General features: G+C 41.8%; 1 protein-coding gene across 1 annotated transcript in view; it reads left to right on the forward strand.

Annotated features, from left to right (window-relative positions):
* Nucleotides 1-26,961, forward strand: part of MED12L (mediator complex subunit 12L) — a 208,277-nt gene that overhangs the window by 20,491 nt on the left and 160,825 nt on the right. The window contains exons 6-11 of the mRNA XM_066622573.1: nucleotides 497-607; nucleotides 1,487-1,756; nucleotides 3,379-3,528; nucleotides 4,930-5,029; nucleotides 6,871-7,007; nucleotides 23,303-23,434. Of these exons, the coding sequence (XP_066478670.1) occupies nucleotides 497-607; nucleotides 1,487-1,756; nucleotides 3,379-3,528; nucleotides 4,930-5,029; nucleotides 6,871-7,007; nucleotides 23,303-23,434 (900 nt within the window). The remainder of the gene's footprint in view (nucleotides 1-496; nucleotides 608-1,486; nucleotides 1,757-3,378; nucleotides 3,529-4,929; nucleotides 5,030-6,870; nucleotides 7,008-23,302; nucleotides 23,435-26,961) is intronic.

The raw sequence follows: 26,961 nt of genomic DNA on the forward strand, positions 1-26,961 counted from the left end.
GTAATTTGTGTACAAGCCCCCAAAAGCAAAAATGTTACTGTGTGTAGTTGATGATGGTTGTTTTTGCTTAGAAATTTCTGAATTACTGCATCTGTCCACAGATTATTTCTGCATGCGTTTTCCCATAATGCAAATTGTAAGGAATGTGGAATTATACCAAGTGGACTAATATATATAATGTATATTTCTATATAAATCTATAAAATATGTATTGTGTAGATTTATTAGTATACAGTAAAGTAATCCAGAATAAATATCTGCTGAGAATCTCTGATCCAAATATATTTAGTGAATTTTTTCCCCTTGACTGAGAGAGAAACTTCGTACCAGTTTAACAACATCCAATGTTATTAGCGAAACTTTTTTTGGGGGGGGGGAGAAGCCCGCTATACTCCGGTGGGGCATTAATTTTTATAGTTGTAGAATTTTTTATATTCCTTTTTTAATCAATTTATGGGGATTCTTTAAAATATTTTCTATCCTAAAATTTCTTAAGGAAGGAATGCTTGAAAAACATGAATATTTAACGTGGATACTGGATGTCTTAGAAAAAATAAGGTCAGCCGATGATGAACTTCTAAAACTCCTGCTGCCACTTATGTTGCAGGTACAGTACAGTACATGATATAATTTGCTACTGTTTAGAAACTAACCTCAAACATATTAACTTTTTCGTAAGTGTCACAGAACTATAAGTTTAATTATTGCAAATTTTTTTTGTTCAAGGAGGGATTGCATGTCTGGATAAATCATACTATTGATCATTTGGTTTACATTTTCTATATTAGCATGGGTGGGCTGTCTTTATTGCTAAACTTTTATTTAGATATTGTAAGAGCTAGAAGATGAGAACAATTTTGTTTAGTACAGTGAGAAATTATGGTAGGTCTTTCTGTCTTAAATAACGTCATCTAATATGAAGATTGGCAGTACCACTACATCTTGGACAACTGTCCCCCCAGTCAAATGCATCCCAGTATTGGACATCTGCATTCCTTCTTTTTGTGTCCTGGACACTTATGTCCCAATATGTGTATATTTATATTGAATGTAGTTTTTTATTTTTAAAACACAAAGGTAGGGCTAGGGCTGAGATAAGAGGCTTAGGATATATAACATAGGGTTTGTGACCCAGTTATAGTTTGTTTCTCAGTTATATTGGAATGCAAAGTAACCAGATGCAAATGTTTAGGGATGCCGATGACTAAAACACAATTGTCCAGGATGCAACGACCCTGGTATCAATGCAGCCATAAGTAATGGAACCAATGCTGTGTATGCATAAGACCCCAGATTCAGTTCTCTAGCATCTCCAGGTACATGGGTCACAGATAACAAGGCTTGGAAAGGTGTTTTGCTGTTTGGGACCCTGAAGATAGTATTATTCAGTGCTGAACTAGGAGGACCAGTGTGCAACAATTTCATATGTACCAGTCAGAAGCTTACATTTAAAATGAATTGTATTTTTCAACATTCTTTTTTTCAGTATTCGGAAGAGTTTGTTCAGTCAGCCTACCTGTCACGTCGCCTTGCTTATTTCTGTGCCAGGCGAATCTCTTTATTGATGTGTGACAGCCCTAACCTCATAGCTACACACTCTCCTCATATGATTATTGGACCAAATAATCCTCCTCTAGCCGCTCCAAGCCCTACTACAACTGGTCCTGTGGTGAACCCTGCACAGCTAGCCTGTTCAGATTTCCTGTCCTGCCCACAACATCGTCCTCTTGTGTATGGACTCAGTTGTATGCTGCAGGTGAGAGAATGACTTCCGATGCCTTTTGGGGGGGGGCGGGGGCGGGGAAGGTATATTGGGCAACAATTCCACAAGTCTATATTAAGGTTAGTAAGAGTAGGTTGTATGGATTTAAAAAACAACAAAACCGCCATTCCTTTAGTGTCCTTGAAAAGATTGTAGTGTGTGTTGTTGTCAGTTAGTGGAATAAATTGTATTGCATCAATCTGCTGTAAATCTCCTTACAGAGTGTTCACTCAAAAGGTGGGATATTAATCTTTAAGAAAAGGAGTTACTTTAGTTAATTTATCTCAGCCTTAGTTTTTACCCTCCCCCCCCCAATCTGCAGCATGGGGATAATGCTGTCCTTGCTCACAAGGCTGTTCTAAAGGTTTCTAGGAGCCTTCTAGATCAGGGGTGTCAAGCATAAGGCCCGGGGGCCGGATGTGGCCCCTGGAAGCTTTTTATCTGGTCCTCAGGCTCTCAGCTGCTGAGGTGTTACAGCTGAAATGGCAGCCCACATGAAAATTGGACTTTCCCAAATCTTGAAATATGATCAAGATTTGCATACTTTCTCTTCTGTCATTTGCAGTTAATGAGTTTCTATATGAGAACAGGGTCTGATTTCTGGCTGTTAGCTGCTTAATGATGTCACTTTCTGCTTAATGACATCACTTCCAGCCCTCAGCTGGAGCCCTGATTGCTAACTTTGGCCCTCTGTATGAAACCCTGTTTGACACCCCTGTTCTAGATGTTACATTTGCGATGGGAATTGTGATGAGTTTCATTGCCCCTCCCATCATAGCATTTAGAATAGTTCACTGCATGGACTGGGACAATTGCAACATGAATGTTTTCTGCCTCCACCTGTCAGCGTCAGTGATATAGATTGTGGGTGGAGAATTTCCTATGTGATGGACCAAATCATGCAGTGAAGAGTTTAAGGGCTACAGTTGGGTGTCAGTAGTAAATAGTAAACCTACCTTGGCTATGGTCCTCCCCAAGGTGAGCATGTTTAGAGAGTGTTTATGAGGATAATATGTGTGAAGGTCTCTGAATATTTAGAATGTGCTGTATAAGGGCTGAGATTATTATCAGCTTTTCATTAAAAAAAAATTTTAGTGGAACACTGGGATAGTGAATCAGCAATTTGTATTTATTTTTTGTCTCCCTATTCCAATCCTTAGGCACAAGGTTCTGACAAGTTTGTTGTCTTCCATTGTTTCAGACTGTGGTGTGTTATCATTTGCTTGAATTTGTTGGGACTATACAATTTAATAAAGGATGAAATATTTGCTTTTTAAAAAATAGTTTTACTTTCTAGATTTTACCATAACTTGGCATAGTTTTTGTCTAGACATATATTAATGTGCCTCTTCCAAGTTGAGAAGACTGAAAATTGGGATCTGAAATTGGGATGGTTTTGTTAATGGCATTGAAGGATGCAGTTGTAAACTGAAGAGAAATGTGTTCCAATGCAACTTTTAATCAAACAGCTGATTGCTTTTAAAAGCAGAATAATTTATATGGATATTGTTGTGGTTTTGTAGCTGAAATCTATTGGTCAGCTTGTCTTTAATTAATGTGACCCTCATTTATTGTATACTCTTCTTAAATGACATTCTTTTAAATTCATGTTACAGACTATAACTCTTTGTTGCCCAAGTGCCTTGGTGTGGAACTATTCCACAAGTGAAAGTAAAAGCATCAGTCCAGGTTCTCCTTTGGATTTACTTCAGGTTGCTCCTTCTAGTTTACCTATGCCGGGAGGAAATTCTGTATTCAATCAGCAGGTAGATTTTTTTTTTCCATTTTATAAATGTATATATGATATTCCATGTAATGGACAGCAGTTTTATTTGATTGAATCTCATTTTGTATGTTTTTTTGGTTTTTAAATCTTGTTTTGTGTACCACTGTATTTTTTAATTAAGTGGAAAGGTGTGATATCTATGCTGAAAAATTAAAGCTTATTTAGATGTGGGCTTTTGTAACCAAGAGCTCTCTAAGTTCAATTGTTTGTGTGTGAAATCTTTCCCATTTCTTGTTTAGCAGGAACCAAGATATATGTTGGTTGTAGTTCAAGAGTGCAGAAAAGGGGCAGGGTATGGAATTGGGCACAGTATTCAGCTTTCTGAGAACCTTAGTTTCTAGTCTAGATATGACTGTTGGTCACACGCAATTTCAGGGGACATAGAAGTTGAAATGGATTCCAGTGTTCAGAATTCGTCAGGATGCAGAATTAGTTTTTCCTTGGTGAACAATTGAAAAAGCCTGGGTGCAGATTTTAATTTTTCATTTTGTGGAAATGACATTCTGCCCTGTCCTCGCATGACTTAAGCTACATCACTCATTGAGGTGAAACTAGAAACTTTTGCTGCAGTGGAGTCCCTTTGTGTGCATAAGAAGCTATCTGTCAGCAGTGGATTGGGGCAGAATCAAAAGTACGGGGGGTGCGTATCCATGGATCCAGTTATCTAATCAGGTCCTCGGGGCCCCCCACACCCCTCCTCTGAGGGTCATCTGAGCCCAGCAGAGATCGTGAACATTTGGGGCTTCCCCAGGCCACCCAATGCCTTATAAGGAATTTAAAACATCACTTCCTGTTTCACGAAGTAACCAAAAGTTATGTTTTCTAAGCTCTAGGACTCAGTCTGAACCCAGCAGAAGCTGTGGATGGATGTCCATGGCCTCTACTGGGCTCAGAGGACCCTCTGGAGGTGAGGGGAGTGGAGCTCCCCTTGGCTCAGAAGGGTGGGAGGCAGGGGCTCACACATTTGTGCGATTTCACTTGACTGTTAGGGAGGGGTGTTCTGGAACAGAACCTCAGTGGTTACAGGGGCACACCTGTACTACTGTAGGTTAAACTTGTTATGCGTTTACTAGCTTATTCTTCAAATGTTAGCAAGATAGGTATGAAGGACAAGGAAAATGAATTCTGAATTCATGAATGCTTTCAGGCTAAAGACATTTCAAAAGTGCTCCCATCTGTCTCTGTGAGACAATAAGCAGGAAGGGACATGGTGCTTTTGTGTAAGGGGTGTAGTGTGATTTGTTTGCAGTTAATATGACTTAAAAATTCATTTTCAGTTGTTGTTTCCCTAACCACAGGAAAAAATAGTATGCAGCAGAGAAATCTAACACATGCTTGAGATTTGTTATTTCCTACCTAATTAGGAGTTGTTATGTTTCAGGTTCGGGCAAAGATTTATGAAGTAGAACAGCAAATAAAGCAAAGGGGCCGTGCTGTGGAAGTGCGGTGGTCCTTTGATAAATGCCAAGAATCAACTGCAGGTAAAGAGCCAAATGTGAAATACTGCAGAAGCTATACACCCTTCCTTATTGACCTGTATTTGTCTTGTATTTCAGTGAGATAACATAATGTTAGCTTTATAAGTAGATGAAACACATGTCTAGAATGGGCTAAAATAATACCTTGAGATACTGTTTTTAGGTCGGTGGTGCAGTGTAAGTTCATTGGTATAGTTCAGATAATAAACTTAAGCAAAAAGTAAGTTTGCAAAGGAAGCTTAGTTGTTGCTAGTGTTGTACTGAAAATCACAAGGTTTGATTTTTTTTTTTTTGCATAAAAGTTGTCATTTAGATGGGAATTTGATTGCCTTCAAAGACAGGCCACTGCACCTTTCGTGAATATTTTGTATTTTACATTGTACAGCGTACAGCAGTGGTTCCCAAACTTTTGAGCATCAGGACACCCCTAAAAATGTTCCACTTTACAAGCTCTGAAGTCTTTGTTGCTATAATGATGATTGGGCAGCAGTGTTCCCCCCTAGTGGCAGGTTTTTTAACCCTTGATGCACCTAGCCTAATCTCCTTGTCAGTTTTGTGACAAACTAAAAATTGTGTCATGACCCACTGTTGGGCATGGATCCACAGTTTGAGAACTGCTGGTGTATAGCATGTTCTCTCCTCATGGATCATCAGGAAGGCAGAGTGATTGCTACTTCCTGTATAGGTGGAAACTTCAACCATTCTCCAGACTGTCCTCCTGATCAAGACAGGGTGGATGGAAGCTTCAACTTTTTGAGAAACTGAAACTGAAAAGAGACATTGTAGTAATCTCCCTGCCCCTCAGAAGGCCTTCCAAAGGCCTGAAAATGGCACTTCCGGTTTCCCCAAGAAACCAGACATTTTAAGGCCCTTGGGCGGCCTTTCCGGCCCTCAGAATGCCTCCGGATGGGGAGGCAGCCGGCGCAGATGGCTTTCAGGGTAGCACGAATGGGGTGGATGGGACAGCGGCTGCCCTAGCTGTGCTACCCGAGAGCATTAGCACCTGTGGTACCCTCCCCTCAGTATGCCAATGCTCAGACTCTTTCTCTACTTACGTATTTAGAAGGCCTTCTAAATGCCTTAAAACGTCACTTATAGTTTTCTCGCGATACTGGAAGTGATGTTTTAAGACCCCCCTCCCCCCCGAGACCTTAGAAGGCCCCTGAATGCAATTGGTGGGATCGCAAGTGGCATTTTCCTGGGGGAGGGGATTTTGTGGTTCTGGTCCTAGGCGGCACAGGGGCCAGGATCAGCACTGAGACTGAGAACTTCATTAGGAGAGTAGGAATGGGGGAGGGAAGACAGTTCCATTTAATAACCCTCATTATTTCTATGAAAGTTGGTAGAAAGGAACCTTGTGAGAAGGCTAGAAATGTATTGAATAAGTGTTGATAGGATAGTAAGGTGCCCTGGATTGCTATAGTGACATTATTTTGCACCTAAGGAAAAGTATATAAAATGACATTAAGATCATGATAGATGAAAAGGAGGATTGCCAAGGAGACAAATGTAATGAGTAAGAAGAAATACTGCTTTTATCAGAACTGCAAAGACTATTTAAAGTTGAAGATAAACCAATTGAAAATCCATGAAAAAGCACTAGAATCTACAAGTTAAAACTGGGGGAAAGGGAAGTATCAAGTTCAAGAGATGAGAAGTTTATACTCTTTAAGTATGTCTTTAAGTATACTTAAGTACTCTTTAAGTACTTAAGTATATAAAGTACTCTTTAAGTATGTCTACTTAAAAATAAGTGAAACTGTATAAACTTAATTTTGCTTAGATTCTTCTAATTTCATAGTGTGAATGTCACTTCCCTCTTCTCCCCCTTCTTTTTCTACAAGGTGTTACTATCAGCCGGGTTTTGCACACGTTGGAAGTTCTGGATAGACACTGCTTTGATCGATCAGATTCCAGCAATTCAATGGAAACTCTTTATCACAAGATTTTCTGGCCAAATCACAATAAAGATAATCAGGAGGTAATTGAATTCCCCTGTTCAACTTTGTGAATGTAAAGGTTCTTTTACTCATTTTCTTCTTCAATAAAATAAATCTCTCCAACAAAGAAAATGTAACTGAGCATGTGCAGCTTAAACTGGTTCTTAAAGGAGTTATACCCACCAGTGTTACACACTCAGCTACTCTCATTTTCCTGGCTTTAAAAAACAACACAAAATACCCAACAAAATTAAAGATTTCTTATTAGTAAGTACATGTAAATTAACATACAAAATCCCCTACTTAAGGAGAGGTTAGGTTCTGGGATATCCTTGCAATTTGTTTGTCCTAAGTCCAACATCACTATTATGAAATGAGAAATATGAAAAAAAATGTATTTACAGTACATTTACTATTCTGTATTTTATATTTTGTGTCTTACCTTGAAAAGTGGACTAATAGGGCTTGCTTGGGCTGGCTAGAATAAGATGGGGACCATTTGGGAATTCTGGGAATAGGCTATAACACTATATTTGGACACATGCCCAAGGTTATTTATATCTTGCAAGTTCTTAAGCAGGGGAGCTTCTCTACTAAGATGTACATGTTTGATAACGGAGATAATAAGTTTCACTTCTACTATGGAAAGCTTACCTGCTTGATCATGTAAACTTCTTTCAGTAGTGGGAAGAAGTCTATATCCTGGGGTCTTTTTTGTTTCTTTTGAATGACCAAAGTGAATCTCTGAATCAAATTGTTCAGAGATATTAAAGCATTGAGATGTATGTGATTCAGTCCAGATAGTCCAACAGTGTGAGCCTATGAGGTTCTAAGTCCCTTCTTCTCTTTTCCTTTTTCATGCACCGAGATCTGAGGGAGAATTTCTTCCTTAATATAGGAAAGCACATTTCTGTGTATTGCTGACTTGGAAGTTGTGGTTAACTATGATTTAGAAACCACAATATGAAACTGGGAAGTTTTAGATCCTGTTTTGTTAACCAAACCACTACTTCCAGGTTGGGACAACATATGGAGCTGTGCTTTAACTAATGAGGATTTTCTTTTCTCCATGATGAATGGGAGGAGAGATTGTACAAGCTTGTAGTTCCTTAAATTCCCATGCATAGTTTAACCAGTCAGGGTTTGTTGGGTCTTCTGTACCAGGCCTTTGCCTTTGAAACGCTCCCCACTGTTAACATCAAAAGGCAGAACTTACTGGTTATGTGTAGCTTTGGTATGTTTTCAGCATCTGTTCTCTGTAGCTTAAAGGGCACTACATCTTTTACTTTGGTATCTGGATTACACTACATAATTACAGTATACTTGTATGCTGATGAAGATGTGAAATGATTGGTTTCTGCTACATGTCTTCCACAGCTGCTGGTCTTCTGTGTTCACTGGCTTGCAATTTGTCACAGCAGATGCTGTTGTAACATGCCTGATTTATGAAAGTGACTGAAAATCTGTATACTTGCTTAATGCACTTGCCTTGCAGCTGACAGAACAAATGCTATATTTATATATCTGCTTATATTGGCTCCAGTGACCACAGTGTCACGTGTTGCCAGCTCTTCTCAGCTGCAGAGGAAATAGAAATTTTAGCATGTCTTGAAGGAACTGTTTCAAAGCTGATAGAGAGGCTACACCATTGTATGTGGCCGAAGTGGGGAGAACTTTGTTTTCTCAATGTAATTATAAATGATACATAGCAGAGTCAAGAATATCATACGGATTTTCTCCAAATTCATGGTGGTCTATGGTACACTTAGAATAGTATAGTAAAAAAAATAAGTTTTCAGTTTGTCTTATATCTTGGAATAATACAAGTGTATGTGCTGTTTTTGTTTTGAATCCATTACGGGGTACAAGCCATGCAACCTCCTGATTTTAGAAATGGGCTATGTCAGAAGGCCAGATGCAAGGGAGGGCACCAGGATGAGGTCTCTTGTTATCTGGTGTGCTCTCTGGGGCATTTGGTGGGCCGCTGTGAGATACAGGAAGCTGGACCAGATGGGCCTATAGCCTGATCCTGTGGGGCTGTTCTTATGTTCTTATGAGAGCTGGTGTAGTAGTTGAGAATATGGCCCAATCCTGTCCAACCTTCCAGCATAGAGGCAGCAGTGTACTAGGGCATGTGTTGCATCTTGCAATGGCAGGGCAGTCACAGAAGCCTCCTCAAGGTAAAATAATGTTTGTTCCTTTACCTCAGGGCTGCATTGGTGCTTGAATTGGGCTAGGAATGGTGAGTCAGGAAATCAAATCTCTTCTCTGGTAATTCTTCTGTTTCAAATCTCTTTTCTGAAATTGATCAACTTATGCAATTTCGCATCTCTTATCTTTGGTCTTCTTACTAAGTGGTCTTGGGCAAGCCAGTGTAGACCTATTAATAGTTATTGCTTGTGGATGGGATGAGTAGGAAAGTTCCATTGGGTCCTGCTAAGGTGTGCTTTATAGCCCCATCCCTCTCTCTTCTTGCCTGCAGAAGCAAATGCTGTGCCCTGGGGGAGATCCTCCTGCGATTCAGAATGGCTGCATGTTCTCATTGTTCATCCTCTCCCTGTCCACATTTTAATATGGTCAGACTTAATATGTCAGGGACACAATTTATAATACTTCTAGTTTTATCAGATGTAAAACGTTAGCATTAGGCCTGCTTGTGCTATCTTCAGTGCACTTCTGGGGGGTGTTGATATCTTACGAATAACCAGGTCTTTGGGTTTACGTCTATATTGAGCATGGAATAAAAATTCGTACAGTGCAATCCTATGCATGTCTACTCAGAAGTAAGTCTCTCTAAAGTGAGTCTCGCCGAGTTAAATGGTCCTTACTTCCAGGTAAGTGTGTATAGGTTTGTAGCTTTACTTACACTTGAATTTGTCTAACATTTGAAAAATTGTAACTGAGACACTAGATGGCAGCTTTTTCTTTGTCTTGAAAAGAAGTTGCAGTGTACTCAGCTACCTGCACCCTTTTGAAGACTGTTACCATGTGAGAAAGGCATATACTGCTGCAGCCGTGTTGGGGGGGGGGGGGTTCCAAGCTGGCTTGCAGCAGTTTTAAAAACCATAAGACAATAAAATATTTTAAAAATGGTTCATGGGTTAGTTCTGATGATTGTTTTACATCCAAATTGGCTTCCTGTAACTAAAGAGACCCACACTTAGGACACATGTGCACCCTTGCCCGGCATCTTGTCCCTGATTTATCAGTTACATGGCAGGAAGAAGCAGTTTGCCTGAATCTTCTGCCAAGATGTGCTGCTAATACTAATTTAAAAGTAGTATTAGTAGTGTATGGAGGGCTAGTGGTGGTTTGGACAAACTAGTCAACACATGCTTAAACAAACTGGCATGAGCATGAGGAGAGGAACCAGGATATATGCGTGTTCTTCATCACTTGTCATCGGTTTGAATGTAAACATATCATTGAATGTAAGCGTATAAACAGCATGGATAAAACACAATTACAATTCAGGTTAAAAGCCTGCCAGTTGATTGTGTTATAATTCCCAACTTGAACTGTCACTCAATTGCCATAGATCCATTTAACGTAGGACGTTTGGAGTGTCTCATATATAAGAAGGAATGATGTCGTTACGGTAACTTGTGCAATAACCAAACTGCTTAAAACTACCTTTAGCCCTAAACAGTGGAAGATGCAGTGGTTGTAGTCTCAGTCCACAGCTTTATACGGAAGCAGCGATGTTTTTTCTTTAAATAGAACTCCAATTTGAATTGTTGTGGGATAAGAAGGGCCTTAGCTTCCACCAGGATTGCAGCCTGGATTCCTGTACCCTCCTGGCTGCTTTTTAACAAAGAAAAAAACTCATGCAGCCACGTAGCACATTTAAAGTGGCATATAGTTTGGCCCATAGTTACTTTGAATAAGAGAACATTACATAAAGAAATGACTTGTTGATTATTTCTTTATATGAACGGCCTCTTTGAATTCTGACAACTCTCAAGTATGTGTTAACAATCAAGCTAAGGGCTGTCGTATCAAACATTGGATACAATGTGGTGACTTGGAGCAGAGATGCAGCCCTTAAACTTAGGTTTAACTGGATTTTACTCTTTTCTGTTTGACAGTCTGTCCTTGGTTATAGTGTTCTATTTCATGTTGTGGGAGGATAGCTTTTTGGAAGTTTTAAACTGTTTTGTGGTATTCTGGGTAAATATGCATAATGTATCAGCCTTCCCCACCTCCTGCTGTGTATTTACTAGAACGAGCCTTTGAAGTTTTCTGATGAAAGCTTGCTAAAAATATCTTATTCTCCACTGACTCATTCTGGGTGATGGGAAGTTCAGGGCAGTTGTGTGGTCAAGGTCTCAATTTTACCTAGTGTCTCAAAAGACAGTCCAAGTTTTCGCCTAAACATTTCCTCTCTTCTGCCCTTTACTTTCAGTTCTGCAGTTTGATCTTTCCGTCAGAGGAAGGTATCCAGTTGACTAACTTTCACCAAGTTTGGGTGGTTTCCTTGTGAATATAATATTTTAAAAAGTACACATTTTACTGCAAAGTTGTTCCCATACAGCTCACTCAGACAGAGTGGGTGTGTCTTTTTTGGCCTCCTCCTTTTGAAATTGCTTATTATGAGAATGTGGTTCTCTAAGCTGCTTCCTGTTCCTACAAGCTTCCTGTTCCTGCAGCACTGTGGGGAAGAAGCTGGTAATACCTGTGCACTGGTTTACTTGTCAGCTCTTATTCCTAATTGGTTTATTGCTGATTGTCTCGAAGCAGCCTTATTTTTGTATTCTTAGTAATCATACAGTGTAGGTTGCTGTTCCCATTCAGTTTCAGTCTTGGTCATTGAGTTCATTTATACATCACTTCTAATGAGGTTTACTTGAAAACAAGACCTTGTGATTCCAATATAACATCTATTGAGTTGGAAGTAAGACAGCTTCATGCGTATTTGGTTTGTTTTTAGAATGTTCACTTCTAGAGGGGTAGCTGTATTACAGCCCAATCCTAACCAACTTTCCGGCACCAATGCAGCCATCTGTTGGGGTGCGTGCTGCATTCTGTGGTGGTGGTGGGGGGCAGTCATGGAGGTCTCCTCAAGGGCACATTTGTTTCCTTACTTAGGGGCTGTATTGCAACTTCATCAGTGTTGGAAATTTGATTTGGATTGGGCAGTTAGCCTGTTGCAGCAGAAGCAACAAAGCATTTTGTAGCAGTGTAAAAACCCTGGTAGTCCACACTGGAGTGTGCAGGGCCCAGGACAATTCATCCTGGATGAATCTGAACTACTGCCTGAAGAGGTGCCCAAATTGTCCATATCCTCCATTTTAAAAGTGCATCCCCACTCCCCCTTATTGCCTCCTCCTCCTATTATGTAAGCTGTCCAGGCTGCTTCTTCAAAACAGATGTGCACAGGAGGCTGATGGGAGCAGAAGATGCTTCTGATCCCAGTGTTCCCTTGCCTAGCCTGATTTAAAGACATAGGTAGCTAGTGGAGGAAGAATGAGGTGGTAAAGGATTCTGTTCAGTTTCTGTTTCTGTTCAGTTGTTCTTTAAAAGGATTAAAGTGATCAGGATTGTAACAGCCCCCTAGCAATGTCCTCAGTGCTGCTGCGTCAATTGTGAACACCGGAAGAGCTGTATCAGGCTGGTGCTACCCTAATCCCCTTCTCTTAAGTGTAGGGCACTGCACCAGTTGCTCCAGTTTGCCCTACTCAAGAGGCATCTTTGGTAATGACTGACATTTTGTTTCATTACAAGCTTTTTACATTATAAATATTATAATATCCTGCACTTGTTGACATGGTCTAAGCAACAGGCTGAAATAAATGTGTTAAACTTTCAGCACTATCAGACTTTGTTTTAAAGAACTGCTAAACGTGCTGTGTTTTGAGAATGAGACATAGAAATATAAAACTGTTTTTATTTGGAGAGCTATCTGTACAGTCAGAAAAGTGCATGAGGAGATGGTTAAAAATACTTATACACCACTTTAAAAAAAAAAAAAGTTCAAAAGTGGTTACCGAGAAAAATGAATAACTAAATGGCTGCCAATCCCCAAAAGACTTACAACCTAAAAAGATGAAGAAACACTAGTGAACAGCCACTAGAAATGGGAATGTGCTCTTGTGAATGAGAGAAGTCACTGTCCCCCTGCTTAAATATAAGAGGAGCACCGCTTAACAAAGTGCCTCTTTGCCCAATTTGCGGGTCAATGATTATGTTAATGTTTAAAAAGACATAAGTAGAACTAAAACCAAGGGGATGGTGGCAAGGTACAGGGCCTTTTCTGTTACAGAACCATATCTGTGCAGTCAGCTCCTGGACCCTCTTTATATAGTTTTGGATAGGTTTTAAAAACACATCTTTTTCACTTGGCTTTTGAGAAGGATTACTGCTGTTAAGAACCCCTTTTTAATCAGTGTGAATGGGTTTTTTCTGTGTTGATTCTTAAAAATTGTTTTACCTGTACCTGTATTGTTGTCAGTCACTTTTATTTTTATACTGTATCTCTTTAGATATTTTTATTGTGTTCTCCCTGGAGCTTTTGCAAAGGTGATTTATACGTTTTTTAAAGTAAAGGAAAACGAAACCCATGGACATTCTCCATGTGTGTAGTTGTACATGTAGAAGATAGTCCCCATAAAGCTAAATGGAATACTTTCACTCTTCCTTTTTGGTTCCTGTCAAAGGTGCACACCACATGTTAGATGTCTCTTGCTTGTGGCTCTGTTGTTCCAAAAGCAGGTTATGGCATGCAACTTGCAAAGGGAGCAGGATGGGTCCAAGACTGTTGGGCCCACATAGCTGCATGCTCAGGAGAATGCTTCATGTTGTTGATCTAGGCTTTAATGCATTCATAGATATTAGTGAATATAGTTTTTAGCTAGTTTTTACCAATTGCCAGTCTCTCTGTAGGTGCTACTGAATCTGTGCTTCTGTTGAAACCTCTTCCTGTAACAGGAGGTGGTTTGATAGATTTGAGCAGAATAAGGGGAAAATATTTCTTGTCTCCTTTTATTGTTACTTTTTCACTTAAATATTAGATCCTTTTTTGAACAGTGAACTTGTCCCCATCTAGTCTATTGCCTACTTCAGACACCATTACCTAATTAGCAACCTCCCTAGACTGAGATAGGAGTTCGATAGGTACTGTCCCTATATTAGTAACATTATATGCAAATTATTTTATGACCTTCATTAATAGTTTCAAAAATATTAAGAGAGCAGATGTTCAGAATATGATCAGGGTATTAAGAGATCAGATAGAATGCTTTGGTATACTTTAGTTGTTGGCAGTCTTCAGTCTCGAAAGACTGGTATCGCGCTATGAAAGGTGGTTCTGGAACAGCGTCTAGTATGGCTGAAAAGGCCGATTCAGGAGTGACAATCCCTTCCACACTGGGAGCAAGTGCAGTCTGTCCCTGGTCTGTCTCCTTGGCTATGGGCCTTCCTTCTTTGCCTCTTAGCCTCAGACTGTTGGCCAAGTGTCTCTTCAAACTGGGAAAGGCCATGTTGCACAGCCTGCCTCCAAGCGGGCCGCTCAGAGGCCAGGGTTTCCCACTTGTTGAGGTCCACTCCTAAGGCCTTCAGATCCCTCTTGCAGATGTCCTTGTATCACAGCTGTGGTCTACCTGTAGGGCGCTTTCCTTGCACAAGTTCTTGATAGAGGAGATCCTTTGGTATCTGGCCATCATCCATTCTCACGACATGACCGAGCCAATGCAGGCGTCTCTGTTTCAGTAGTGCATACATGCTAGGGATTCCAGCAAATTCCAGGACTGTGTTGTTTGGAACTTTGTCCCGCCAAGTGATGCCGAGAATACGTCGGAGGCAGCGCATGTGGAAAGCATTCAGTTTCCTCTCCTGTTGTGAGTGAAGAGTCCATGACTCGCTGCAGTACAGAAGTGTACTCAGGACGCAAGCTCTGTAGACCTGGATCTTGGTATGTTCCGTCAGCTTCTTGTTGGACCAGACTCTCTTTGTGAGTCTGGAAAACGTGGTAGCTGCTTTGCCGATGCGTTTGTTTAGCTCGGTATCGAGAGAAACAGTGTCGGAGATCGTTGAGCCAAGGTACACAAAGTCATGGACAACCTCCAGTTCATGTGCAGAGATTGTAATGCAGGGAGGTGAGTCCACAGCCTGAACCATGACCTGTGTTTTCTTCAGGCTGATTGTCAGTCCAAAATCTTGGCAGGCCTTGCTAAAACGATCCATGAGCTGCTGGAGATCTTTGGCAGAGTGGTAGTGATAGCTGCATCATTGGCAAAGAGGAAGTCGCGCAGACATTTCAGCTGGACTTTGGACTTTGCTCTCAGTCTGGAGAGGTTGAAGACCTCCATCTGATCTGGTCCGGAGATAGATGCCTTCTGTTGTAGTTCCAAAGGCCTGCTTCAGCAGGACAGCGAAGAAGATCCCAAACAAGGTTGGTGCAAGAACACAGCCCTGCTTCACGCCGCTTCGGATGTCAAAGGGGTCTGATGTGGAGCCATCAAAGACAACAGTGCCCTTCATGTCCTGGTATACTTTATCCAGGTTTGTATGTCGTGTCTCTAGCTTCGAAGCGGTCCCCAAGGCAACTTACAATAAAATTCTCAGTAATAGTAATAAAATTCTCATGCCAGTTCTAGTCTCTATGAGAGGTCATGTTATCTCTCTGGCCTGGGCACCTCTTCTCTCCCCCCCTCCCTTGAGAAAGCATATTTCTTTCCAATAGGCAAGATGTTGAGCATCACCTAGAACCATCGTACCCCAGCATCACCTAGAACCATTGCAACACAGTTCTTTTAAGTCCCACCTCAGCCATGTGGTCAAGAAGATATTATGGTATCAAAATCTATTGAGAAATCAAGAAGCATCAGCAGCATCAGTAGAAACACCAGCACCAACATTCCCCTTGTTCGATTTCTGGAGAATAGGCAGCCTTGGTAGGCAAAGTCTCATAACTGAGTCAGAATCCAGATTCAAATTATTCTAGATACTTGGCATCACCCAGAAACCACAGAGCACCGCACCCCCAAATGGAAAATTAGATTGCTCAAATTACCCAATATAGTGGAATTCAAAGATATTTTTCCCCTTCTGAATAAAGGTTCTCCCAGCAGACTGCATGAGGCTTTCCAGAACTATTCTTTCTCTCACGGAGTCGTTAAGTACTCTCCTTATTAAGTCAGCCTTTGTATGCATTTTATAGGATGTAAAATGTCAAGGTTATTTTGTGCCTATTGTACATAGTTGCAACCAACCAGTATTGGCTCATGGGGGCTGGGTTGGGGGGGGGGTGAAGCTTACATTTATGTGTTTGTTTCCAAATCTAACTGAAACTATTCCTATTTTTTTAATGAACATGAATAGTAATTTTTTATCACTATTACTTTTTTAATGAACATGATGTAATATTGGAAATTATTGGAAATGCTGTTAAAATCTCCAGGATTGATTTCAGAAATCACCTGGAGATTAATGCTGATTCTTGGAGACTCCAGGTTGATTCTGCAGGATTGGCACTGCCAGTTGGAACTTTTTTACCCTGGAAAATTGTTCTATCAGATAGGAAATCCATTCTTGCATTGTTAAAATTGGCTTGCCTGTTCAGCTGGGTGACTGCCTGAAGGAACAACTTTGAAAACACCTTTGACTGTTCGCACTTTACTCGCTAAACAGGCATATGGCAGTCTCGGATTGCAGCTGCAATAACTTTTTTTCCCCTTTTCTGCCAGCAGTTTAGATATATCAAGTTAGCTTATTTTTTTCTGTTCTAATAGAATTGGGATGGAGTCCTGTAGTGGGGCTGGCAGCTGCACAGCCTTCAACAAATCTGACTCATTTAGAAAGAGAACCAGCTGCTTGCTCTTCTTCAGTTTCAAACAGCATGTGTTTTGTTCATTAATGTTAGACTCTAAAACAGTGGTTCCCAACCTTTAGGAGCTCAGGGACCACGAAGGCAAAATTTGCAAATGGCGGGGACCACATGCAACCCCCCATCCTCGCACACAAAAAATACAATTAAATTTGTAATACATAAGAAGATTATTTAATAATTAATGTGATGGTTGTGCTTGCATTTGCTTCACTAGCTGTGAAAGTCTTGGATTTACATGGAACACAAAATAATTTCCCCCCCAACTCAGAGGTTTTCACACCCACCCAAATCAATCCAGTCTCTTTTCCCCCACATTACGCACAGCCCTTGCCTCTTTTAAGTGTGGAAAAACACCTCAAAGAGGGAGAGGGTAAGCACAAGGGGATTATAGACAAGTCATGCAAGGTAGTTAATTGAACCAACAGAAAGCACAAGCATCCCTACACAGCCCTGGCCCTGCTCCCCCCACTTGTGAGTCCAGAGTCCTTAGGAAAGTGTTCAGCACAATTTAGGCAGGTCGGTCCTGAAGGAGAAGCACCAGCTCCGAGGGACATCTCAGAATGGCTGCTGCATGTCTCAGGAAGAAAAGTCCTTTTGGTGTGCACTGCAAGGTCTTTAGGGGGGAAAAAAAAGCCTCTCTTCACTTCCTGTTCTAATTACTGTCATGCTCTAGCTGTGGACTACTTTGGTTGGAGCTAAGAGAGTGTGAGCAAGCCTATAGGTAGGATGCAGCCACAAAACAACAACTGCCTACTCTGCCATTAGTCTGTGGAACTCCTTGCCCCAAAATGTGATGATGGTGTCGAGACTAGATGCCTTTAAAAGGGGATTGGAGAAATTTCTGGAAAAGTCCATCGCAGCCACAGTGTGACTAACAGCCCCTTTCTAGGCATGTCTACTCAGAAGTAAGTCCCATCATAGTCAATGGGGCTTACTCCAAGGTAAGCATGCATAGGATTGCAATCTGAGGAGATAGGGGAACTGACAAAGTGTGGGGTGGGGGAGGGCTCCCCATGGACAAAGCTGCTGCTGCTCTCTGAGGAGGAAAAGTCAGGGGTTACACCTGCTGTACTTCGCTACGGTGGTGCCTGTTTTGCAACTTCTGGAATTGCTTCTCCCCAGGTGGGCAGCTTGCAGTAAGGCATCACAGATGCTGCCTGTTTCCCTGTCCAAAAGGGGTGCAAAAACCTGGTTGCCTGGATCCCTTGCTCCACCCCTGGGCGTTAGAAGAGCACATCCAGGGGGCCCAATCCTGCCAACTGGGGAGGGGTACCAGGGCTGGGGGTTGAGCATATTGTTTCTCCCCTCTCCTGCTGCCACACTGCCTCCAACTCTCTTCTGTGTTCCCTGGCCAGCTGGAGTCTGCACTCCCAGGGAAATCACATCCAGAGAAACCCACTCCCAGGGAAAGCCCCCCAGCCAGCCAGCCAACCACCCAGCGATGCCTTTGGGAGCCTGCTCCTCCTCCTCTTCCGCATTACTCCCATTCCTCCTCCTCCTCAGGCCCCTCTCCTCTTCCCCCCTCAGGCCCTCCTCCTCAGGCCCCCTCCCCCATCCACTAAAGGGACTTCCCAGGCTGGCTGGAGTCCTGATCTGACTCCTGAGAAACCAGGCTGCCAGGGCTCACCTCAAGGCACAGGGTCAAGGAATAGAGGCAGTGGGCTGGAGGCAGTGGAGGCAGGGCACCTCTCATTTGCATGCAGCTGAGCCACGAGGCTGCACAAATGCATGCGCACCTTACAAGGAACCTGTGCTTCACTTTTTTGTGTGTCTGGGCACTCACAAACAAGGAGGGAAGGGAGGTAGAGGGGGGAGGCAGGAGACGGAGAGGCTATGCTCTGATTAGATGGAGAGGCTGCTGGTGATGCAGAGGCTTTTTTCTGCCTGGAAGGGCATTTTTTTTTCTTTTTTCACCAGAGACGTCATGGACTACCGGGGGGGGGGGGGCGCTGAGGACCACCAGTGGTCTGTGGACCACAGGTTGGGAACCCTAGCTCTTAAAGGTCTGTGAAGGGTGCCAAGTATGGAGGAATTGTATCTCTAAAGATAACCAAGCAATCCTTCCATTAAAAAGTCACTTGATTACATTCAGGTTAAAAAATGGCAAATGTTTTTGATGTGGTTGTTAGTATTTGTTGTAAAATATATGGCAGTATTAATTGATGACCAAGTGTTCAAATGCTATCTTGTGTTCCCTTTTTAATTGCATTTTAAACTGAACTTGTGTAAACACTCGCACATCAAATGTCAAAAGTCACAGTTGCTATTTCTTTAAGAATTGTTAGCTGGGTTTTGCTTTATGAAAGCTGACCTTTGCTGTTTGTTGTTTGACCTACTGTCTAACCAAATTTAATTTCCCAGGCTTATTATCAAGCAAGGGAGGAGCAGGGCTGAGCATGTAGCAGGTCTAGTCAGTGGTGTAGCTAGTGGGGGTAGAGCTGCTCCAGATGCCACCCTGTTGGGGAGGGGGGGAGAAATGCTACAAGTGACCAAAATTGCAGTTATTAGGATTAATACCAGCATCTAAAGTTATGGCCAAAAAACCAGAAAGCAAAAATATAATTGTCTTATGTCACAAAAAGTACATTTCCTTAACTCAAAACAGATCAATGAGATTGATTATTTGAAGAACCAATGAGATGTTGTTATGATACAGCATGGGACCAGTAAGGTGTTAGTAAGGTGACATACTCAGGGGTATGCGACACTACTAGTGACCCAAATTGTGGAAATCGTGGTTTTTAGGAATAATATAATCATGTTGTATATCATTCGATGTGTAATTTAATGCAGAAACCACATTGAAATATCTCTGTCCTATCAAAAACTATAGCCAAATAACCAGAAAAAGAAAACACGACTTATGTAACAAAGTGGATTTCCTTAACTCCAAACTGACCTATAAGTCTGAGTGTTCTGAGAGTTTACAAGTTGTTGCGCATGAAATTTGGCCAGATATGTTTTTCCCTGTGAGCAGCAGCCACAAGGAGCAAGAGTAACCTTTTTCCACTTGCACTCTGGCCCTAACGAAAATTGCCCCCTCTGATGCTGCTATTTAGTCTGGGAAGCTGCCATTGGCTTCATGACTGTTCCAGTTACAAGCTGTGTCACTTATTTGAAATGTTAGAGTTGATTTCAAGTGCTCAATACAGTGTACATAGAGATCAGCCCCCGGCAGTGAAACTAATAGATCTTTCCAGCCATTATAACCCTTCAGAGTTTTGGAACTGCTTAATTACTTTTTGATTTTTCAGAAAGGAAATACGTAGTTTTCCAGGAACCGGCTTTGTACTAGTAATAGAAAGAAGAGGAAGTGGTGGTCATGTGGGGGATATCCGTTGTTCTGTCACTATCTTGGTGGAATTGAGTATAGGGCCCAACTAAGGCTTGTCCCTAGAGCAAGTACTTAACTATAACAGTTAAATGTCTGTTGATGTGAGATATGGTTGTGGGTCAGGATTATATAGACAGATAGCTGAAGACCAATAGGCAGCATCTGCAGTGTGATGTATGTCTACAGTGATGAGAGGAGTCAGAAAGGAATGGATAGGACAACTCAATGAGCTCTGCATAATCTCAAGCCATAGCTAATAAAGGCTGTGGTGACCATGCTGTTATTGATATCTTAACTGCTGACCTAGTCCATAAACGGAAAAGTCTGGGAGGTAGAGAAATAGGGCAGCAAATGACATGAATCGTTCTCCATCCTGGGGCTCATTTAGTAACTGGTCAGCTTAAGGCAGATTGGCTTGTATGACCAAACCATCAAGGAATCCTAGGGCAGCCGTGCTCACTCTCCTGTGCCCAATGGTGAAGCTCCACAGGTCGTGGGTGCGCTTAACTTTCCCTCCAACATTTCCAAATGGATGAAAACTGTATTTGGACCCTGGCTGAACTGATCTGGATTACCCCCACTTGCCAGCATCCCCACTCTTTTCAGCTTCTTTATTTAATGCTGTTATACTGCTTTTCCTTTACACTGTGGGTGCCCAAGGTGGCTAACAAAATGCACTATAATATAAATTATAGTATAGTATTTATATTTATATTATAGTACATATTGTTTTTATATTTTATTATAAGTTTGTATAATAGTATTATGCGAAATTATAATATAAAAACAAACAGGAAAGCCTGGTTTTTACTAGTATAGTGTTTGTGTGATCCTCACTGCAGTCAATGCCAAAAGTGGGAAAGGAACCACCCCTTACTCCCACAGCCCACCTTCTGCTGCTGCTTGGCAACCTTCCCTTAAAGTTAAATTGGCCACCTACTTGGCTAACCTCTCCCGGGCAGATCTTATAAACCAAGCTGGGCAAGGCTGAAGTGGGCATGCAGATTATTTCACACTCCAAAGGACCCTGCCCACATTCTTGGGCTGTAAAAGCAGTAAAGAATCCAAAACTACTGAACCAAAAGATACCAGAGTGACTTCAATGGATTGGACTCCAAGTCATGGTGGATGTGAGCAATTTTATTTGCCAGGTGTCTAGCAAATTCAACACAAAGAGCAACTGTACACTTTCACCCATTGGTGGGGTTCAGATGGAGCAGGCCTTGCACACTGGAAAGCTCAACCTGATAGCTCTCCTCAGATGTGAAGGTGGCAGAGAAAAAAGCTTTCTTCGCTGCCACTGAGTAGGTTCTAAGATGAGCTCTTGCCTGTGTCTAGTCAGACCCATCATGAGTTTTTCTCCATTGTTACTTAAGATTTCTACCCTGTCATTTCATTGCCTGTACAGGTTGAGACTAATTATTCACTAATTATTCAGTGGGTTCTGTTCCAAGCACTCACCTGGATAAAAAAAAAAAAAACTATAGCAAATCAATTTAAAAAACAAAGTTTCTTTGCTCCAGTGATTGAAAAACAGCCTTGCTGACCTTTTGACTCTAAGAATGACTTAAAGAGTCATTAAGAAGACAATCCATCAGCACTTCACTCAGCACCTACCTTCACCAATGCAAAATGATCACATTTTTTTCATGTGTGGGAAAGGAGAAGGGAGGGGTCAGAAGGAGAGAGAAGGATTGATGGATTGTTAACCTGCTGCCCTCTCTCTCTCTCATTAAGGAGGCTGTTGTTAAAGGACTGTTCAGTTTTTAAAACTGATTTTAAAGGGATGCATTTTTCCCCTTCTCCAGGGATCAGCACATTCTTTCTCATTTGCAGGGGCCATTCGTGCTGAGTCAAATCCATGTATAAAAAAATCCATGTATAAATAGGCTGGACCTGTAGTTCCTCAGTAAAGCTGAAAACCAGCTTGGCTCTACAACATGGCAGAGGCCTGTCAGGAATGATTTGACCCATAACCCTACTCATTTCCTGATTCTAGATCAGAGCTTCAAATGAGTCATTGACCTTGGCAGTAGAAACACCCCCATGCTCTGGGGCCCTCAGGAAACCTTCCAGATCATTGGCTTCTGGGAGCAGACCATTTGTGGATGAAAGGGGGTCAAAAAGCCTAATCCCCACCATGAAGTGATCTGTCTGTGACAAGGGTCTAATCTTTTCCAATATTAATTTGCAAATATTGTGCATAAAGTATTCTAGCTGCACATATATATCCCATAGTTTCAAATCATATCACATATCACATGGGCAGGAGATCTGGTCTAGAGGGTAGAGCCTCCATTTGCCTGAAGATTAACATCCACAAGGTCGCCAGTTCGAGGCCACCGGCACCGTGCGACCTTGAAGCAGCTGGCAAGCTGCAGCTGAGCTGTTCCATCCGCTCGGAGCGTGGGAGGATGGAGGCCAGAAGGTTAAACCAGATCGGAGTGTAACACCTTGAATGTGGTGGTTCTTGAAAGAGAGAACCTTCTTTCAATTTGTAAAAATCCCTGCGTGGATTTAATAAGCCTGACTGTGTAAACCGCCTTGAATAAAGTCTTGAATAAAGACCAAGAAAGGCGGTATATAAATACTGTATATTATTATATTATTATTATATCAAATGATCATATATATCATATCATATATCAAATAAAATTTCAAATAGTTTTTCCTGCACACTCATCTAACTTACCCAGCAAAAAGACTAGGTTTCATTTGCACATTTGTTCTTAAAAGCAAATGTATCTGTGCATGTATCTGTATCCAATACTTTTTTGCTTTAGTACATGTCCACTGCCATATCTCCAAAACTAGAAGTGATGGGGCAAAACCGATGCCATTTTTGGAATCAGCATCCCAAGTTCATATAAAACCATAATAAGTTTAGAAAAAAAGTTTTTCAAACCCTCAAATTCTCAGGCCTATGATATCAATGCCTATGTTGTCTGGTTTTACATTTAAGTAAATATGTTGTGCAAATTCAAGATGTAGTGACAAGAAGGGATGGGGAAGCCGTTCTCTACTACTATGCTTCTAGTAGTAGAAATAAAAGCTGGAGGTCTGCTTTAAGATCTTTGCAGATATTGTTGCATGAATTTGCAAATCGAATGTGAAATGAGTCCTCTTATACAGAATAAGTTTTAAAAAACTGATTTGATTTGTCTCTGATTGAACAGGTTGCTCCTAATGATGAGGCTGTGGTAACCTTGCTTTGTGAATGGGCTGTGAGCAGTAAAAGAACTGGTAAGCACAGAGCGATGGCAGTGGCTAAACTATTGGAGAAGAGACAAGCTGAAATTGAGGCAGAAGTAAGTTGACTTATGGTATGAGTACAGTGGGGAGGAAACAGAATTTGAATGAAGAGAAAATTGGCTGCATTGTCGGCTTATGCACTGTATTCTTTTTTAGAAGCAAGTTGTTTGTCAATAAATTCTTGGCTTGTTTTTTATTGCATCATTTCTGTGCTACTTTTTGGTTACTTATTAGCCTCAAAGTAGTCTACAGGTTAAAGCATAGTTGATCATCCATAGTGCAATTTTTGAGATCCAGAGAGCCCAATTACATGCACTGATTTTCCTGAACTGCCTGTTTGCTCACATAAAGTTAGCAGTTGGAGTATTATTAACAAACCTCCAGGACTGGTCCAAGATATTGTGGTCCCTGAGGTAGTGCACTAGCTGTTACCACAGCTGGTACTCCTACTTCCTGGATTCAACAAGAAGAAACGAGTGAAAGAGGAAGCCTGGGGTAGATGAGTGTGGTGGACTAGAATGTTGGAAAAAATGTAATCCATTATGCCACTCTACACTTCTTCCTTTCCATTTCTCTCTTCCTCTTTGCATCTAGAGATGAGGAGAGGAACTAATAACTTGGGGGCCAGTAGACTAGAGATGAGTGTCGTTTGCTAATCTGCCTGAGTCAGGCGTTTCAGCTGGCTTCATGGATGGGGTGAGCCCTGCTGACCTCACATGTTTGTCGCTCAAATAGCAGGCAACTGCTATTGTGAAGTGATTGTGAGGAGCTCCAGAAGGATCTCTCCAGACTGGCAGAATGGGCAGCAAAATGGCAGATGCGCTTCAATGTCAGTAAGTGTAAAGTCATGCACATTGGGGCAAAAAATCAAAACTTTAGATATAGGCTGATGGGTTCTGAGCTGTCTGTGACAGATCAGGAGAGAGATCTTGGGGTGGTGGTGGACAGGTCGATGAAAGTGTCGACCCAATGTGCGGCGGCAGTGAAGAAGGCCAATTCTATGCTTGGGATCATTAGGAAGGGTATTGAAAACAAAACGGCTAGTATTATAATGCTGTTGTACAAATCGATGGTAAGGCCACACCTGGAGTATTGCATCCTGTTCTGGTCGCCACATCTCAAAAAGTACATAGTGGAGATGGAAAAGGTGCAAAAGAGAGCAACTAAGATGGTTACTGGGTTGGGGCACCTTCCTTATGAGGAAAGGCTATGGTGTTTAGGCCTCTTCAGCCTAGAAAAGAGACGCCTGAGGGGGGACATGATTGAGACATACAAAATTATGCAGGGGATGGACAGAGTGGATAGGGAGATGCTCTTTACACTCTCACATAATACCAGAACCAGGGGACATCCACTAAAATTGAGTGTTGGGCGGGTTAGGACAGACAAAAGAAAATATTTCTTTACTCAGCGTGTGGTCAGTCTGTGGAACTCCTTGCCACAGGAAGTGGTGATGGCGTCTAGCCTAGACACCTTTAAAAGGGGATTGGACAAGTTTCTGGAGGAAAAATCCATTATGGGGTACAAGCCATGATGTGTATGCGCAACCTCCTGATTTTAGGAATGGGTTATGTCAGAATGCCAGATGCAAGGGAGGGCACCAGGATAAGGTCTCTTGTTATCTGGTGTGCTCCCTGGGGCATTTGGTGGGCCGCTGTGAGATACAGGAAGCTGGACTAGGTGGGCCTATGGCCTGATCCAGTGGGGCTGTTCTTATGTTCTTATGTTCTTAACTAAGGTATGGGCCAAAAAATATTGAAAAAGTACTTGCTTCTGCCTTCTTGCCCTTCATGAATCACTTTGGGCTCACAGCTGGATTAGGGTGAAGAGCTTTCAAATATAAACAACGTGGGATTTTAATTGAAATTCTTCAACTTCATTTTTCTTGCCTTGCTCTTGGCATCATTAATCCTTCAGCATAGTGGAACCATGATTTGATGTTGTACATAAGAGCATAATGTGACAAGCAGATGTGTTGATGTGTCTGGGTAAATACGGTCAGCCTGCATCCTGCACATGATAGAGATTTGCAAATTCAAGTATATATACTTCCCCATAGCCAAAACAGAGAAAAATAATACTAAACAGTGCAGGCAATTCAACTTAGGCTGCAATCCTAACCACACTTTCCTGAGAGTAAGCCCCATTGAACAAAATAGGACTTACTTCTGAGTAGACCTGGTTAGGATTGTGCCCTAACTCTGTTTATGAAGTGAGAATGAAGATGCTGTTCCCTCAGTTCCTATGTGTCTCTTGTACTGTGCGTTCAGCTCTTAAACACAGTTCATATTTGGTTTTAAGCAAATTTCAACTACAGTTTGGTCCAAGGTATCCATGAGGGGTCCATTCCCAGACTCCCTGTGGAAACTGAACCTGCAGATATTGAGATCAGTGGTGGAAGAGCCCACAAATTACCTCTGGTTGTGATGGGAAGTGCCTTCTGAAGGTGTTATAAGGTGTGGGGAGGCTGTGCGCATCCAGAAGGCCTTCCAGAAGATTTTTTGTAAAACTGGATGTGCCTCTCAGAAACCTTTGGGAGGCCTTCTGAGGCACCTTGGAATTCGTCTGGACGTGACCGGAAAGCACTTCTGGTCATGTCCAAGGAGGTTCAGTGACACCCTCCAGATGTGGGCCCATGGTAAGTCAATTGTCTGGGTCCCAAACCTGCAGATAGGAAGGGCCAACCTGTATATTTTTTGTTTGTGTACTCAACTCATGACTTGTGTAAAATGCAGGTTGATTGTAGATTTGATATTGTGTGTTCTTGCGCTCTCTCAAAAATAGCATTGATAGCATTGTTGTGGTACATGGTATGCTAGATTAACATAAGTTAAAAGGCAAGTTCCTGTTAGAAGGAACTAACAATGTATGTAGGTCCTGTGTGCCAGAGAGGAGGACAACCTTTGGATCTTTCTTGCGACAGGGATCTACAGTGATGGCAACCTATGTTACTCAGCCAAGTCTAAATGATTCTAAACTGTTCTAAACCCGTGTTTCTCAACCAGTGGTATGGGTACCTCCAGTGGGTACTTGAGGTGGTGTCTGGTAGTACTTGTGGGACCCCAGACATCTGCTACCTGGCGGTAAGGCGAGTGATATGACATGACAATCAGTAGGAGGTTTGGCTCAGTGGGCAAAGCTCTGAAGCATGCTTACTACGCACTAAAATGTTCTCCTCTCTACCTTGAGTCTCCTACTGGTGTTTGTCACGTCACATCTGGCTTCTCAACCCAGAAGTAACTGGCAATGACATCATCACCAGTTACTTCCGGTGGTACTTCCAATAGGTGGATCATGCAGAGTCATATAGCTGAGGATAAGCACTGAGAAACTGTTCTAAACTAATTATGGCTCCAATCCTAACCTCACTTTCCTGGGAGTAAGTCCCATTGAACACAACAGGGCTTACTTCTGAGTAGACCTGGTTAGGATTGTGCCCTGAATGGTTTACTTTTCCATGCAGGCATTTAGAGATGAACACTTGAGCTATTGCAAATATACTGGGGAGGTTGCTTTTTTGCTGCTGTTCTGTAGGGTTTCTGGATAACAGGCTGTGCGGGTTGATGACAGTAAACATAGTTGT

Source organism: Tiliqua scincoides, chromosome 3 (genome assembly GCF_035046505.1).
Source record: "Tiliqua scincoides isolate rTilSci1 chromosome 3, rTilSci1.hap2, whole genome shotgun sequence".
Lineage (NCBI taxonomy): Eukaryota > Metazoa > Chordata > Lepidosauria > Squamata > Scincidae > Tiliqua > Tiliqua scincoides.